Raw genomic sequence first — 17,318 nt, 5'->3', positions numbered from 1 at the left:
ATAAAGCTTAAATCTCCTGTCAGGACATTGTTTTAAGCTGTAATGCTGAACTTTGTCACAGCTCACCGCACAGTAGGATTGCTAGTTCTGCACAGAAAACAGGAAATCTGTACAATTCCCTCTCATCTTACCCACTTCCCTTACCTATACTTTGCAAAGGACAAATAGCTGTATGCAAGCACACTCTGCATCTATGAAGGTTTAAACACCTCCGCATACCTGCACACAGGGTACTTTTCTGATCATTTATGCACAGCTGCTTACAGTAATGTTAGGCAGTTTGCAGTCCACCCTTAAAATAGCTTTATACTTTTTATAGGTTCTATATAAAGATGATATTAAATACTAAAATAGCAACAAACAACTATCTGCTTTGTAAAGACATAGTGGAGTAATGGTGGTCTGAGCAGAGTATGAAGTCACACTTCCTCTGTGTGTGCTTTGAGGTTTTGAAATTTGACATGGAGGCCAAACAGTGGAATTTCAACTTCATTTTCCGTCATGTGATGCCATGAGTCCCAAAAAATACATTTTCACTATACACTTACATTTTGAGATGTCTGTAGACCAACAGATAAAGTGCGTGAGCATCACAACCTCTGTGTAATGACTAGTTTCACTGGATCAGAATGTTTTTGGTCCATTAACATTTGTTAAGCTTTGAAGAATCACGTGATTAAATAATTGTATCCCCAACCAAGTTAGTCAAGCGCTAAACTGCAAGTTAGTCTCCTGTGTGTTTGGCTCTATAGGGACAATGATTTGGAAGATCTGGGTAATTTTGCATCTGGAAAGTCAAACTTTTTTTTGTACATGTGCCACAGAGCAACGTTCATAGGAATGAACAGGACGCCACCTCTAAAGCTCTTTCCAGTTATCTTAATACATCCATCGGCCATGTATGTAAGTTAGTACATACCAGTCCCTCCCTTTGTTACCAACAGGCTAGCTAATGGTCATTACTGTGCACTGCGCTCATACAGAGCTTACTGCTGATAATTGTGACCCACCCCCCAAGTTAACTGTAGGCAGGTTTCCATTACAGATTTGTGCAAAACTCAAACATTATTTTCAAAATGTCCATAAAACGCAATAGATCACCACGTTTCCATTACGCAATATTATGTAACTTCTCTTGCAGTAACATTCCAAGAAGCATGGCGATGAAAACATTAGCAGGTTTATTTCTATTGCAGCCATCGCACCAGCAGTCATTATGTCTAATCAAATGTACATCACTATTTATTTATACAAAAGGATAGTCGGCTTGTATCTAATGTTTTTTTTTTTTTTTAAAACAACTGTAATGAGAGCTGGTTCAGGGTAGAAAAGTTTATTGGTATAAATATGCAAAAGGAAATTCATTTTAAGACTGCAAGTTTATGACTGTTCTTCAAGCTGTTTCACGACATGAAAAACCATGTTTAAGCAAACATCGTTACACTGTGTACACAATTACGGTACATTTAAAAGTTTTATGCAGAAAATTGCAATATTGAGCATAACACAGATATGTTCTAAGCGTACTGCTTTTGATTTGATTGACAGCGAGCAAACTTGAGAACACTGGTAGTTGAGCATTGTACAGCATCGATGATCATGTGATATACTTATGGACAGGCTGGGACAACCAATACACAAGTATAATAAAAATGCTGATAATAAATAACAAATAACTACTACTAATGACTACAAACTCCTGAGACAATACTGTCACTGTAATACTGATACAGAGAGTAAACAAATGTTCTCCTGTCAAGGAGATGGTCACCCAGCTCCACTCTTCACAAGTATGCCAACTTATTTTTAAAAAATTGCAACATGCAAACATAATAAAAGCAACAAGGACACTACAATACAAAGGACAAAGTTAAATATAACACTGAACAATGTTTGTTTAATGTGACAGCTTTTTTTCATATAGCTAGTCTTAATCTGCGACGATCTGGGATCTGCCAGACATAGCGCGAGAGATATGTATCATTATGTGCGGAAGAGGGCTTGTATGGGTTCTTCCAAATGGCAATGAGGCCAATGGAGGAAATATAGTGCTTTCACGCTGGCTTTTGTGGCACTTAACAGCCATTGATTTTAAACAGGACCATTGCTTTGTCGGCTTCAAGTGCTTTATATTTTTCATTTATTTGTATTCAGCTCATGTCTGTGAGGCTCGGTTGTTTTTTTAAAACTCAACTAATACATCATCTCTGCCTCAGGCCCTCCTGAACGTTCTTCATATGCTTTAACAAACTGAGATGATACTGTGCAATATATGTTATTGTAGGGTGATAACATAGGCCAACAGACGTGATGTAAGCCTTACAGTTCACAGACAGTCAGGTGTTGGACTCAGTGGGCTGGTCTTGCCCTGCCGGGCCCCTCTGGTGGCTCACTGGTTGGGGCATCTTCTGTCTGAGCAGATGTGGTCTCTGAGCCTGTGTTGCTGTCGCTGGTTCCCTCCTCCATGGCTCCCTCGGGAACACTCTCCTTGTCCTCTGTCCCCTCCTCGCTGCCTGGATGAGCCTCAAGCTCCTCGGAGGCTTTTGGCTTCCCTGAGAAAAAAAAAAACAAGTTAAAAAGTATTTCACTGCTGGAAAAAAATGGTCTTTTCACAAAAGTAGAAAGATGCACATCATTTTGAAATTGGAGCTACATGACCAGAGAAACCTGAGAAAAAGGGCTGTGGCATTTGCTTTTGCTCAAGATATATCAAACCTACAATTCCCAGAATGCACTGCGCCGCACCGGACCAGTTTACACTTTTTGTGTCTGTGGTAGTGGTGGGCATACAAAAATTTGGGGGGTAAAATCTCTAGTTGGAGCAAATACCCAATGGCCACTGATAATCCGCTTGAGGACCAAAAACATGAATGAGCAGGAAGCTCTTGGACGTCAATATTAATTCAATGTAGTACTCGCCGCCATCCTATTCATGTGTAAACAGGACTTACATTATATATATATATTACAAATACAGATTGCTAAAAATCTTATTTGTTGTAGAGCTGCGAGCAGGATGTAGCTTCCCAGTGCCTCGTTGCCCAGCTGTCCCTCTCTTGCTCTGTGTATTTTGAGACTGCTGCTGCAGTACTGTGAGTTCCACACCAGGAAACAGTTAGTGAGTCTCCCCCTGCACACACGACAGGACTAACTGTTCATACTGCATCACAGGGCTGGTGTTACAAAACAATTATTAATGAGTGTAACAACAACAGAGTCGAGCCATTTCACGGTCTGTGTGAGTTTGTTTGAACGGCTTGGTGTTGTATGTTAGCTGCTGCTACTGTGTTAGCGTTTGCTAACCAGGCAGACAGTGAACTGACTCAGAAGAGAGCAGCTCAGAGACGGTCCTTTACTGTTGCCTTTAATCTATGTAATGCTAACGGCAGTGCCAAAAGGTTTGCAGATTTTTTCATGTTAACTTTTAATTTATGGTTTAACAGGCTAATTGAGGGCTGGTTATTAAATAAATGAATTTTAAATTGAGCTTGACAATTTACATTCCTATTCTAAAGTTGAGGAGTAGTAGTCAAGTGCTCTAGAATATTTTAATGCAAGTAATCAAATTTTAAAAGTACTTAAAATGCCCATCCCTAATACGGAGCTGGTTGAAAATGAGTTGAGTATCCCTTTAAATGCCGATAAAAACGGAAGCATTGCAATTCCACCAGATAGCAACAAAGCCACAAATAAACACCAGTGTGGCTCACCTGGTGTCTCTGTGGTGTTGGATTCTCCGTCCTCGCCCTCCTTGTTGCTGCTTTCACTTTGAGAATTTTGCTGGGACTTGTTGCCATGCGTTGCACAAATGTGTTTTTCTTCTTCTGCTAAGACACAGGTGGGGGCCTCTCTTGCACCTCGGTCTCCTGCATCTTTCTCACGTTCTGCCAAGCGTTTGCGGGCTGCCTCTTCTGCTGCAGCAATCTCTGCAGAAATCTTCTCCATGTCCACTTCCACTTTCATACAGCAGAGCTTTAAAGTACAGTAATGATGGATTTAGTGTTGAAAAGTGAAAATAATTGCTGCATTCTTGATCATGCTGTACATGCTTATTAGAATAATGTTAATTTTTACTTTCCAAAGTTCAGTCTTGGCTGATCATGTATATACAGGCTGGATACAAAGCAACAACTAAACGCTGCTAAATTGTGAAACTGAAAGAGCACAGAGGTCTTTTCTTTACAACAACATTGTTTTAGTGCAAGTTCTGTCTTGAAAATGCCAATGCTCAGTCTGTGAATAGATGCTGTAAGAAGCTGTAAAGGATAAATGGCGCCGCCTGTTGTGAACAGTGGAAAGTGCATCCAGCAGCACAGTCCTGCATCTCATTTCAGAGCAAAGTTGTTATTATGGGGGCTACAAATTGTAAATGATGACAGATATATGATCGCCAGAACATGTGGATGGAGTTAGCAGCAGCTGGTGGCTGTAAGGAATGCAGGTCAGCGCACAAGAAAAAACATGCCAAATGAAGCTTGTGTGCGAGTGAGCGATGACCAAGCTCCATGTGAAAGACGCCGTACCCTTTTGAGCTCGTTTGTGAAAGACTCTGTGGCTTCGATGAATTTTCTTTTCTTGTCCTGGTGGCGGTCTTCAATCTGAAGCAGCTCTGCCTCCAACTTTCTCTGTGACACAAGACACACAGGCGCCACTGTTATTACATTATTAACCCATAAAAAATAAAGTTGTCTGTGACATGCCAGCATTATATGAATATTAGACTTTACCATACCTGGTGAACCATCAAAGACTGGACCTGGCGTTTGAGGACCTGCATGCGAGCAGTGGTGACAACTGACCGCACATCTGGGACTACGCTCTCGCTAAGGATCTCGCTGATGAGACGGTGGTTGCGTTGGAAACGAGCTGCGGCTAAGTGCTTTATAGAAAACCCGTCGTCGTAATCTAAGGACACAAAAAAACATTTAAGTTGGAACAATTGTCTTTAAGAAACTGATTTTAATACACCTGTCAAAAGGCAAAAAGTAGATGTGTTACACAGTCACCATCCATAAGTACAAGAGGCTTCGGCAAATTACAGCACACATGATGCAAAACAAAAAGATGCAAATTCTGCTGCATCAGGACACTGTAAACATGAGGAGGATACTGCTCAGTATTTATACAGAGTTGGAGTTAAGTATAGGCAATTATGTCAAAATACATCCTTAAGCAAAGCAGAATCGTTATTGTTAAGCGAATGGGACTAGTGGTTAATTATAACCCACTGTATGTGGACATTTTCAAAATGTAGTCTGCAATTTTCATTCGTCAGCAAATGTTCTTTGTCTTAAATGTATACCCCATTTTCATTTAAAAACAGGATCATAGTACAAGAATGTAAAGACATTTAAGACAATAATCATCCCTTGTTACTTTTTCCACATGGCAGTGACAAAGTATTGATTCGAGATGGAATGAAAATGGATTTTTTTTGTGTTAGTGCAAATGCAGGATAAAAAACAGCTACAGTACTTTCAGAAGCATCTTTGAACTGTGACATGCACATTAAAAATTACACTTTTATTCCAAATATAACAGTATTCTGAATTTGATGCTGGTCATGTAAACAGCAATTCCACTGAAAATGCTACATTCAGAACAAGGCCTAATTCTGAATATTTAAGATTACAACATGTGGGATATGTCGTTACTATTCGGGTTTTAGGAGCATTCTTTGAACATGTATACAGACCATTCAGAATATACATCTCTTTGGTCTCTTTGGTTTTCATCAGTTTGCAACACGCATTCGCTGTTTATGGTCGGTTCTGTGTGTTGTTATGGATGTGTTGTACACAAACCAACAAGCCACAAGGCTGTGGGGTAAAGATGAATGCCTGAAAGAAAAATCCTCAGCTCTGGTCAGAAGGAGAAACACCCACTTTTTAAACATTATGAAAGACTTGAATATCAAACAGGTGTTTTGGTATGCTTAAATATCGCAGCACGGACCTTTTCAAGAAGGTGGTTGAAGAAATGAAAGAGGGAGGCTGTATTCGCATGACTGAAAAAGTCCGCCAGCGGTGGAAAAAATGCAGAAAACCTATCATGATGCAAAGAAGCAAATGGCACGAGCGACAGCCATTCCATATCTGCACATTTTAACATAAACAACATGTTTGGGCATACTAATTATTTGAATGCACAGCTGCATGTAAACAGGAATTTTAGTGGGATATTCATTTTCATTCAGGAATATTGTCGTTTTCGGAATAAGGGCATAATATTTTTGTGCATGTAAATGTAATTAGTGATTACAACCATTGCTCCTTGTTTTGGCTTTGTAAGGATGTCTGTCCACAGCTATGTGCAAGTCAGTGAAGCAATTTTCAATAGTATTCAAGACCAAATCCTTGAGGGCATTATATCTAAAGCTGACTTTTTTTGTGAAACAACAAAAATAAAATTTGTGTTACTCTTCAACAAAAGATCTGCAAATGACAACAATGAAAACATGATTCACCAACAGCATGGAGGTTGGGAAACATATTAGGCTTGTTTGGTAGAGTGACCATGAAAGTATTATTAATTGATACTTGACTCCAACACAGTGAATTAATTGCTAATAATCTGGACATTTAAGGAAAGGATAAACGGACCAAATGAGTCAATCTAAACCATCTATGCACTGGATTAAAAAAATCTTGTATTTCAAAAAAATGAGGTAACTCTAGAGCTGAATTTACAAATTAAAACATTAAAAAATAATCTTTGGAATTATTATTTTCTCAATCTGCATATTTATTTACCAATTGGTTTCTCTCTTCTAATTTCATTTGACCACACTGTTCAACACTATGATATACAAGGCTGTGCTGAACTTCTGTGTGATGAAACAAGAGCTGTGATCACCTGAACCTGCTGCTGATGTGCACCCGTGTGTGCACCCGTGTGTGCACCCTTGAAACTTTCCAGAGTGCAGAAAGAAATCTCATTTGCCAGGCTGAAAGTTTCAAAAGTGCTCACATAGAGTCTGACGCCACAACAGGAAACAGTCAAATGAGGTAATAGATTTTGAAGGTAGTGTTTGAGAAGTAAGATTCTCTTATGATCACAAATTCAGTAGAGGTCGGTCTCAATAATGTGTGAAACTTGATATTTTGGGTTACTTTTGCAGATCATAAAACCATTATTGAATACCAAATATTGTCTTGGATATATTTTAACAAACATAGCATAACAGTGCATGATGGATTCAACCTTTGCTTTATATTTTATGTGTCTAACAGGTGTTAATCTCCCAGCTATTTTGTTGCTGTTGGGAACAGAACAGGGGAGAACAGTATAAGGCAGCTTAAGTAGAATTTCTTTAAGACTATTTATTAATAAAGCACAATCTCTGAGTACATAACCACCCGCAGAGCTAAATCTTATTTAATCTTTGATGTACGTGCAGTCTATTGAGAACACAACCCACTGGGATACCAGCGCTGATGTTTTTTATGGTCTGAGGTATTTCTAAATAGCAAATGGTTTTATCTGTAGTTTTCCTGTACATCATTATCTTCTACTGTAACCCAGCCAGACCCAAGACAAGCATCATTTCCTTGAGGTGGGTGTAACTCAAACTTCTTCTGGCTTGTGTGTATAAAGTAAGTAAGTGTGTGTGTGCGTGTGCGTGTGTGTGCGCACGTGTGCGTGTGTGTCAGTTTTTAAAACAACACAGAAAAGAATGTAAATTTTGCAATTATGTCTGAACCAATGCCAATAATACCTACACAATATAAACAGTTGTGCAAAACAAAGACAAACATTATTCCATTTTGGAGCTTAAAGGCAGAAATTACATTTCAAAGGTAGCATTACCAAAAGTGTGGATGGTTGTAGCAGTGTAGGAGGAGGGGGGTAAAGATAACACAGTCTCTGGGTTGTGTGGACTGGCAACTCTGTGTGGTCGTGCTGTGGTAATTACAGCTCTGTCACAGTGCTCTACAACCTTGGGAGACAAAGCATTTAGCCAACTGGCCTTACCATCTGGATCTTCCGCTGGCTGAATGCTCATGTAAGGCTCGCCCTTGTCCAATCTTGACTGCCTCTGGCGGCTCTCCTCTTCCAGAGCTGCCTCGGCTCGGCTTTTTGCATTGACGTAGGCCAGGTAGGCTGGCGAGTTGTGATAGGCCTTCATGCTCTCATTATACTCAATCTACGGTGGAAAAGATGACAGGAATGTCGAGGAAACAGAGATGGCAAGCAGACACAACGTGGGCCCTCGTTTCTATCAACTACGACAAGATAAGGAAAGAGGATTAATCACGGACTGTTAGAAGGAAGGAATGATGACAGGAGGGACCCACAACTGTTGGAGACACATCTACTGGTCACCCATCAGAAAAAAACCCATAAACACCCCTTGTAAAACAACCAACCTTCTCTGCTTCGTAGTCATTCAAATAATCCTGTTTCTCCTCATCAGTGAGGTCCCTCCACATGCCACCGATTATCTTCCCAATTTCCCATAGCTTCAGATCAGGATTGGAGGCTTTTACTTGATCCCAAACCTGGTGATGAGAACCAGACATGGGTGTGGGGTTGGGTTGGGTTGGAGGGGCTATAAGTGGTTATCTCTTTGCAGAGAGGTCACAAACCAGAGGAGGCCGTGTGCTTTAAACTCCATCTCCAAGGTGACAAATCCCACTAAGTGATATGGACAGTCCTAGCTAAGACCTGTCTTACTTTGCTTCACACCTACCTCGAATAACAACTACTTATGTCTAAAACAAAATGTAAATCTTACTCTGAGCTGATAAAACATCATAAAAGCATCCCTATCTTCCAGCAAAGCACATGACAAAAGGAAGCAATTACATACTGTGTACTTACCTTACGACTATATCTCATGTATGGCATCAGTGGCTTATCGGGTGGCTTGGGTGGTTTTGGGATATTTATTCCAGAGGAGTTCTGGTAAAGACAGAAAAAGAGTCACCTTAAGGCAGGATGTGTTTGAGTGAACAGGGATCCATTTAAACACGCTGTTCAACTTAGTGTGAGCACATCTTATAAAGCTATGTGTAGGTGCATATTTGTTGGGATTTCCTGATCATGATTTTTTGCCCCCTGATTCAATCTAAGTGATTTTAACACTTTAAGGTCACAAACCAGAGGAGGCATAAAAAAATTGTTGGAACAGTTTTTATTTTTTTTTATTTTTTATGAATAATTAACCTAAAAATTGTGTTAATTAATATGGTTATTCAGTACATTACACCTCAGAATTTCTTTTAGATAATGTGGAAACTTAGCTGAAACAAAGTGGTTTGTATGGGTTATTAACTTAAACACAAGTTGATTCCTCATAGCCATAATAAGCCATCATAAGCCATGTGCAAAAGCTATGTGTCATAACTAAAGGCAGACAAGAGACTTTCACACTGAGCTGATATGAAACAAGTACTCAAAAGTTCGGTAAATAACATAATCAGTCTAATACTGTGTTTTCAGTCATGGTGTGAGGTGTGGTTTGCGGAAACAGAGACAGCTGAGTGGAGCAGAGGTGACAAAGACTGCACTCCTTGTTGCTCTGCATGAAAGTAAAAGCATCTGTGTGACAGCTGACATTTAAAAAAATGGTCGCACACGCAACAATTTAAATATTCCTGATCCTGATCAGTCAAAAAATGCCTTGACAAGCTCCTGATCCAGTGTTTGAGATTGGATCGAGACATCCTTTCTTTTTTTGACATAAAACTATAAAAACAAGACTTGGATTCAAATACAAGATGCTTCTATGTAATTCTTTATCATTTCAATTAACTTGATTTAATGAACGACAGTTTGAGACCAAACACAAGCCAGGAACCCCACAGAGTACAATGGAATATTGCTGACTGTGGGAAAAAAAATGCAAAAGATCTCACTTATACTGAGATTTGCCCATAATGTCATTATTAGCGTCAGGCAACCACAGCTTGCATGCAGCGACTAAATTACTGATCAGCAGCCAGAGCCATGCAGCGAGTCTGTAATACCATGGCAACACTGATGGCATGGGTTACTTTACATGGCTGTCAGAAAACGCAGACTTTGAAAGGCAGGTGGTATTTGAATACACACAGATGGACTCTTAGCCAGCCTGCACTGTGATGGAGACAGCAAAGGGAGGTCGGAATGAATTTCAGATTCATTCTCAGTTGTAGAATGAGTGAGGCTCGTCTACTGACTAATCTGCAGCATCTGCTCTTTGGATAGTGGAAATGCAAAAATATATCTAATGTCATTTGCTCTGAACAAAGCAAAGGCTGAACTTGCAACACTCACAGAGGCTTCTGCAGTGTCTTTCCTTTAAAAAAGCAAGCTGAAGTGAACTGTTGCATGTTGTAATTTCTCCACTGCCTGACATTTTTGGCCACCTTGTTTTCTCTATGTTAATATTCATACCGTTACCCGACTGTTGCTGCTTTGGCTCCCTCCCAGTCTGTAGTTGTTGTAGGCCAGATGGCTGTATGGGTTGTACCCCACAAACCCGGGAGTGTTGGGCATTTGCTGATGGAAATAAATGAGACAGAAATATGAATGAGAGAAATGACATAAAAGAAGGGGGAGGGGAGCTGGGAGAGGGTCCCAAGACAAAAAAAAAAAAAATAAACCAATGAAAGAAGCTGGGAAAATGCAAAAGAAAGAAATCTGCATTCATGCTGAGGCTATAAGGAAATAATCTTTTCAGAAGCAGTGGTGTATCAGCACATCAGGTGGATTCAACAAAAAAAGCTAAAAGGTATATTTTAAAGCCTATGCTAAATTAAGTCTAACAGAAACATCTTGGGATACCCAGACAATATTTGGTGTTACGCTTAGTTAGAAATACTTACTGTTGTAGGGGCAGGGGGAGGGGGAGGGGCGTAGGAGGGTCTCTCTGTTGTGGGGGAAAAAAAAGTCCAAATGAAACAGCAGATTATCTCCAATGCTCACTATTTCCAAGTGATTTCTTCTGAGGGACTGTTCGTTATTTATGGGAGATGGGGGGTCAAATATTTTTTAAGTACTGCGGAGGGATTTTCAGATTTTCTTTAACTTTCCAACATTTTCTTTAACTTTCCTACATCTTTTTTGTGACGCATATCTTAGTATCACCCTAGTTCCCTTGTTAAAAAGCTCATTTGGATTATTGCAGAAAATAAGGTCTATGGTAAACAAATGTTTATGATACATGTTTTGTTGTTCAGCAAGATAATCTTCACAAATGAACAACACTTTAAGGATTTTTGAGGCCTAAATGCAATCGCCAAGAGAAAAAGCTACTGTATGGCTATAGATGAACTACCCCACTGTGGCAATATTTAATGTTGTCACCACATTAAGTCTGTAAAGCTGTGTTCAGCACAGTTTAGCTTGATGATGTTCTGTCTCATTTAGCCACTTGTTAGCAACTGCCTTTTTTCACACACATAAAAGCCATAAAGTTTGCAAGTGGGTATTTTCTGATTTATTTTATGTCATAGAACAAAATCTGAAAGTCTCTTCAGCTTTTCTTTACAACAGTCCTTAATTCAGGCTTCTAACAAAAAAAAAAACAAAAAAATCAAAAAACTAATTGACTTTGCGACGAGGAAACCAGAGGAGCTAAAATCTATTGCGGTTCGCTATACCTACATTTGATGTGAATATATATAAAAAACGGTTATTTGAGTTGGACAGAGGGTCATGCATTTTCTCCCTGTCAATCAGGAAGGCTCACAAAAAATTTTTTTAAAGAAAAAAACAAAACAGTCGCACCCAAGCTACCCCCTCCTCTGATAAATAAAGTACAGTCCCTTAAAATCCTTTTATTTCTATACGAAATAAAACCAATAACAAATCAGACATCAATTCGCTATTAATCATTAATACATTTGTAATATTTAAGTATTATGGTTGTGTCATTTAACATGGATTTACGAAAACTGAGGATCTTATCTGTCTGATGCGTTTTAACATCATCACCTACAAAGAGCTTCATATCACATCTGGCTAAACCAGGTCCTTACTTGACATATCTGCAGAGGGGAGTAGGTGTCACTCTATCATTCCAGTCATTGGCTCTGTAATAAACACATTATGGAGCAGGAAAGCATTGTATATGTCACTGATGCGCTGAGCTATGTTGACAGGGTGGTTCATACATAGCACAAAACAAAGAGATGCCGATGATGACGCTGGCTAGCAACGACGTTAGCTTCAGGTTAGCTTAATGTCACTGTGAACACTGACAGGCAAGAAAAAATGTTGTAACTTGAACGCCATTTTCGTTAGAAAAACAAATTGTATCAATAACAGCGTTCGCATGAAATGTCAAAGACGTTATGACAGTTAAGGTATGGTAATCGGTGAAATAACACTGGTAGTGACGACTGGTTTTCACCGTTCATCTGACTGCTAACGCTACATCTCTGCGGAGCTAGCAAGCTAACGTTAGCATGCTAATAGCTTGTGATGTAGTTACTGTAATTTGTTTCTCATTAACTAGGCTAGCAGCCGGCGCCAGCAATCAATACAGCGTTAGTTAACGTGCCCAACTTTAACTGTAATTATAATGTTATAAAAACAGCTAAGTGTTTAATTCTATGCCTTTAGTCTGGCCCATTAGCTTAATTAGCCGGTCTAAACAGTCAGTAGGCTAACGGATAGCTGCCTAGCTACCTTCATGAAAAGGAAAATGACATCTCTGAGCTATTATTAGCATGCATCGTCAAGTCAGACCAACACATCTACAGATATACAAATTCCCATAGATCTTGATGGTGACAAGCAAGCATGTATACTAAAATAATGGCCAAAAACTCACCATAAAACCTTTAGTCCCCACCACAGCTGTGGCTTTGACAGGGAAGGCTAACCCACCTAGCTCAGAGAAACAGTACCCACAATAAACGAATGAAATGGGGTCCACTCGTAAGATTCCTGCAGAATCTTCCAGAATTGCACCCCCACCCTCTCCTCATTACAGCTGTGCCTTTGCCTCAGTGCTGATGCTCGTCGCCCTCAGCTGTCACTGCTGCAGATTTCACTTATTGATATGACACCAGAAACATCTTTCTCCTCAAGAACTGTCATTCTGGGAAAAAAAGAAGGTATCATAACAGCGCAGCTACATGAGTTCACATTTGACCTAGCTTTATCATGAAGGTGCAGATGTTGCATTGTCACTAGACATGACAGAAACATTATGTAGCAAGTTGTCTCTTTAGGTAAATAGAAGCAAAAACAAAAAAGATCTGCATTGCCATATTTACTGCTAAATACATTACATTCATTGTCAAAAAGTGTGCCAGTGCAGGTGCTCTTCATTGTACACCCTTTTTTTCCTAGAAGGTACTCTCAGGCTATATTAACATATTTTTAGGGTTGCATGATAATTGGCACACAGATATTTAATTTAAGATGAAATATTGAAATCTGCCAACAAAGTTATGACATCAAAATGTGCTGATAGCACAAATGTGTATGTATATATATATTTGACAAAGTGAACATGTACAAAACATCAACCTTAAGCTGAAGTATTTTTCTTATTTTGTACAACAAAATAATACTATAGTCTGCTAATAGACCATCACAATAAGAGTATGGTTGTTAAATGATTTTTTTTTTTTTTTTTTTTTTTTTTTTTTTACCTATGATTAATCACAGAATTTCAATAGTTAATTGCAATTAATTGCATTTTTGAAATCACATTTTCAATTCCACTATTTTGCATTTCAAAACAGATTTGAAGTCCAAGTTAACAAGGTAAAGCAATTCTTATCACATTGTCTTGATTAGAAATGAAATGGCAGCAAAAAACTGCATGGGACAAGCACAAAATGGGCGTATCGGTAAAGGGGGGACTCATGGGTATCCACAGAACCCATTTTCATTCAGATAGCTTGAGGTCAGAGGTCAAGGGACCCCTGTGAAATGGGCATGCTGTGGTTTTTCCATTGCCAAATTTTAGCCCAACTTTGAAGCGTTATTCAGCCTCCCTCCTGAGAAGCATGATATGGTTGATATCACTGGATTCCCAGTGATATCACAGGTCATCTAGTTACATATCAGTATCATCACTCTAGCTTTAAAACTAGCGCGGTACAGCCTCCTAAAGACAGGAATGTCGGCCAGTAATTAACACGATTTAAAAAAAAAACCCACAAAAAAAAACCCTTATGTACAAACTTAAATAGCCCCAACAGCCCTAATAATGAGATTTTAATGCCACTACTGAAGGGACGTGATGGTCACTAAAATTAGGTGGGGAAAAAGGTGGATACCGGTATATCATTATCGCTATCAGCCAAATGAGTTGTTATATATCAATATGTTGGATAACAAAAAATCAATATCGTGCATCCTAATTTATTATAAAAAGTAAGAATAATGTGACATGATTAATATTATGTCACCATAGCGTAAATTGCATTATGGAGGCTTCACAGGCCACTAAGCTTTTGAGAAAATCAAGGTTGCCCTATTCACTGCTCCCTCTTTGTTAGAACTGAAATACTTTGCATTCTTGTTCACATTGTTTGAGAGCCGCCCAGGTCAGTAGTTGTAATAGTGTGTTCCCTAAAAATAACAATCCAAAGCCTGTAGGATTTAGCCTACATCTCTGTCCATTCAACCTGAATAGTACTTGTTTTGGATTTGTTAATTGATTGTGTTCATTGTGACCCCGTTTCTTTCTGTTTACACTGCACACTTGAGAGCTTATTCTATTTCTGCTTGACCTGCATCCTGTATAATATGCATGCAGACACTGTTGTGATCTCATCTGCAGGTGTGGTGCCTTATGTTATTTTTCATTCACCAGGCAATGGTCTGAAAGCTGTGCGGATGGGACGGGGAGCAGATTCCACACAAGGCATCAGCAGGACCTTGTTTAGCGTTGGGACACCTGCGATGGAGTACGTCAGGAGGTAGGGTGGAGGTCACATGCCTCTTATAAGCTACTGTGCAGGTTTAACAGACACTCACACAGGGCCTCCCAGGCACAGCTGTGGGGTTGTGGATGCCCAGAGGCGGAACGAGGCCTGTGACATTTTCAATCAATCAGAGGAAAACCCGTAAAGCTGTTCTAGTAATGCAGCAGTTCTTAAGCCTGCAGAGCTCCCCAAAATAGACTCAGGCAGTGGAACTAAGCAGACTTGAAAGTTTACTCTGGTGGTGGATGGTGGAGGTATTTTTAGAAGCTGGTGCACTCAGATATTATGATGTATCATAACATTATGATGTAACCTGTCTATCAAACCAGCATTCAGTATATATTCAGGGAAACATACATTACAGTGTCCTGCTAACTTGTCTAATGCACTAAATATCTGTAGGTTCACTTTAAAAAAAGTTTTTGTTGACTTAGCGCCAGTTTGGGGAGCCCACTTGTGATTGAGGGCTGCACAGGAAAGGTGCCATTGGGAGTTATCCACTGAAGTCACCAACTGTGGTGAAGATCTCTAGCATTGATTTTTTTTTCTTTCTTTTTTTTATTAGCTTTTCAACTTTATTTGATTTGGAATTCAACCTCAGCCACTGTGGCAAGGGCTTAATCTTTATATGTAGGGCGCCCGCTCAACCTGGTGAGTTACTGGGGGCCCTTAGATCTCTAGCGTTGATGTCAGAATTTATTTCCTGTGACATTCATGAGGTGTTACTATTTGCCATGTAACCAGTAGCTTTCTACAAGTTATCATCCCTACCCTGACAGATGCTTGTTACGGCCCTGGCACACCAAATCACGGTCGGCTGTTAGTCAGTGTTGGGCAGCACCCATAGGACGGAAGGGGTGGTGGATGGGTCCAACAAACCAGGACTTTCATGTTTGGTATTCGCTTTTTTCTACACCTTACCATGTGCCTCCTTCCTCAAATCCAAACTATTTGTGGCAGCATTTGTGTTTGTCAACGTCCTGGTGGTGGTTGCCAAGTGCTTTTGTCGCCTTAAACATAACCACGTGCAGCGTAATCCAACCATGTGCTTGTGTTGACATCCTGTGTCAGTAGCAGACACAGAAGGACACCTAACATATAATATATATGTAATATGATGTGGAAGTTGACTGCAAAGTGGCAATAGGTGACGACTGAGGATGAGAATGTGTTAGTGTGTCCCGTGCTATTGGCCCCCGTTGACACTCATCAGCTTTTTTCACACCGATTCAGCATGTTGATTCAACTTCAGTGATGTTGGAGCCCATTGGTGAATGAAATAACTCTGATTGGCCGTTTAGCTAAGCCTATGACAAGAGAAACGAAAGTGAGGATGGTAAACAAAAGGCTAAACTCAAGAGGGTGTGAGATCAAAACAAACTTGTCATGTAAGGTAAGATTCTTTAACTCTTTAGCATAAATATTTCCTGATGGTTTGTGTTAATGTCCACTGACAGCAACATTGCATTGTGTTGTTCATGTGCTAACTGGCTTTCCTTTTTGAATGACGCTTAAAGACTAACGCACTTTGCTGGTGTGGAGAGTTATTTCCTCTTACACAGGCGCAGAACATATTTGCTGTTGCCCGTTGTTTGCAGTCTTTGCGGTGTGTTCACGTGCAACTCTTTGGCCGAGACACTGAGGCAACGCACCAGCTGGGTTTGTAGCCTCCAGTTCTCAGATGTCGGTTTGGTGTGTCTAGGCCCTTACGGAGACACAGTTTGTTGCAGTTCCTGAGTAGTGTATTAAATGGCAGCTATTGAAATTTCCCACAAATGATAAAAATTTAATTCATGCATTCCATATCATATTCAGGGCTCCACAAAATGTTTCTAATAGCAGCTATTGTCCTGCAGGTCGCACTTTGATCAACAATGCTGTGAAAGTTTAGTTTTCTTCTTCTGTCCTGGAGGCAACAATTTGATCTTTTCTACCGTGTGATGAAAGAGGCAAGAAAACTGATAAGCTTAGGAGTTTTCTTTCACATGCCAATCGTTGTACATTTTGATGTGAAGTGCATCCTGGGACACAACTCAATATATAGTCATGCACCTGCAACCTTTTGTCCAAAGGTTTGTTTCCTGTTTGATTGTGTCAGAGTATCTACAGCTGCTTTGGTTACGTTTTGCTGATTTGGAGCTCAAAGGTGGACAAAGCTGTACTTCACACTCACCCAGCAAATCCCATCATTAAGAAGTAGTCACATATCCTTACCTCTTCTGATAACACCACTGCTGTCTCGGCATCAGTATCCATATAAAATCTGATTAACAACATGTTCTTGTATATTTGCATATGTCGTCAAATATTCTTTTTAAAGAACACCACCTAAATTAGGAATTCCAATATGTTTTTTTTTAAATCAGTATATGTGAACATGAGTCACTCTTTCTCACAGTAAGAAACAGAAACAAAGTAAGTCTCAAACTTGTGACGTCACAG

The 17,318-nt window shown here is 39.7% G+C and overlaps 1 protein-coding gene across 3 annotated transcripts; it reads right to left on the bottom strand.

Annotated features, from left to right (window-relative positions):
• Window positions 1-1,317: 1,317 nt before the first annotated feature.
• On the bottom strand, window positions 1,318-13,003 carry LOC121941542 (SWI/SNF-related matrix-associated actin-dependent regulator of chromatin subfamily E member 1-like). Of its 3 annotated transcripts, none has more exons than XM_042484358.1 (11): window positions 12,764-13,003; window positions 11,967-12,020; window positions 10,812-10,855; window positions 10,387-10,485; window positions 8,824-8,904; window positions 8,370-8,501; window positions 7,975-8,146; window positions 4,733-4,905; window positions 4,524-4,625; window positions 3,711-3,972; window positions 1,318-2,552 (listed from the first exon to the last, which is right to left on the bottom strand). In XM_042484358.1, the coding sequence occupies exons 2-11, from the start codon at window positions 11,971-11,973 to the stop codon at window positions 2,350-2,352; spliced, it is 1,275 nt and encodes a 424-aa protein (XP_042340292.1). In that variant the 5' UTR covers window positions 11,974-12,020; window positions 12,764-13,003; the 3' UTR covers window positions 1,318-2,349. The 3 variants fall into 3 exon arrangements, with proteins under 3 accessions (XP_042340292.1, XP_042340291.1, XP_042340293.1); XM_042484357.1 differs by having other exon boundaries at window positions 10,381-10,485; window positions 12,764-13,002; XM_042484359.1 differs by lacking the exon at window positions 8,370-8,501 and having other exon boundaries at window positions 10,381-10,485.
• Window positions 13,004-17,318: the final 4,315 nt, after the last annotated feature.

This window comes from Plectropomus leopardus, chromosome 4 (genome assembly GCF_008729295.1).
Source record: "Plectropomus leopardus isolate mb chromosome 4, YSFRI_Pleo_2.0, whole genome shotgun sequence".
Taxonomy (NCBI): domain Eukaryota; kingdom Metazoa; phylum Chordata; class Actinopteri; order Perciformes; family Serranidae; genus Plectropomus; species Plectropomus leopardus.
The sequence above is the reverse complement of the archived record's forward strand: the minus strand, read 5'-3'. Positions and strand labels throughout refer to the sequence as shown.

Excerpts from the sequence above, each read along its gene's own strand:
- LOC121941542 (XM_042484357.1), bottom strand. Across the intron at positions 10,486-10,811 it reads CTCCCCCTGCCCCTACAACA|CAAATGCCCAACACTCCCGG; the intron begins GTAAGTATTTCT and ends TATTTCCATCAG. Across the intron at positions 8,502-8,823 it reads ACATGAGATATAGTCGTAAG|GTTTGGGATCAAGTAAAAGC; the intron begins GTAAGTACACAG and ends TCTCATCACCAG.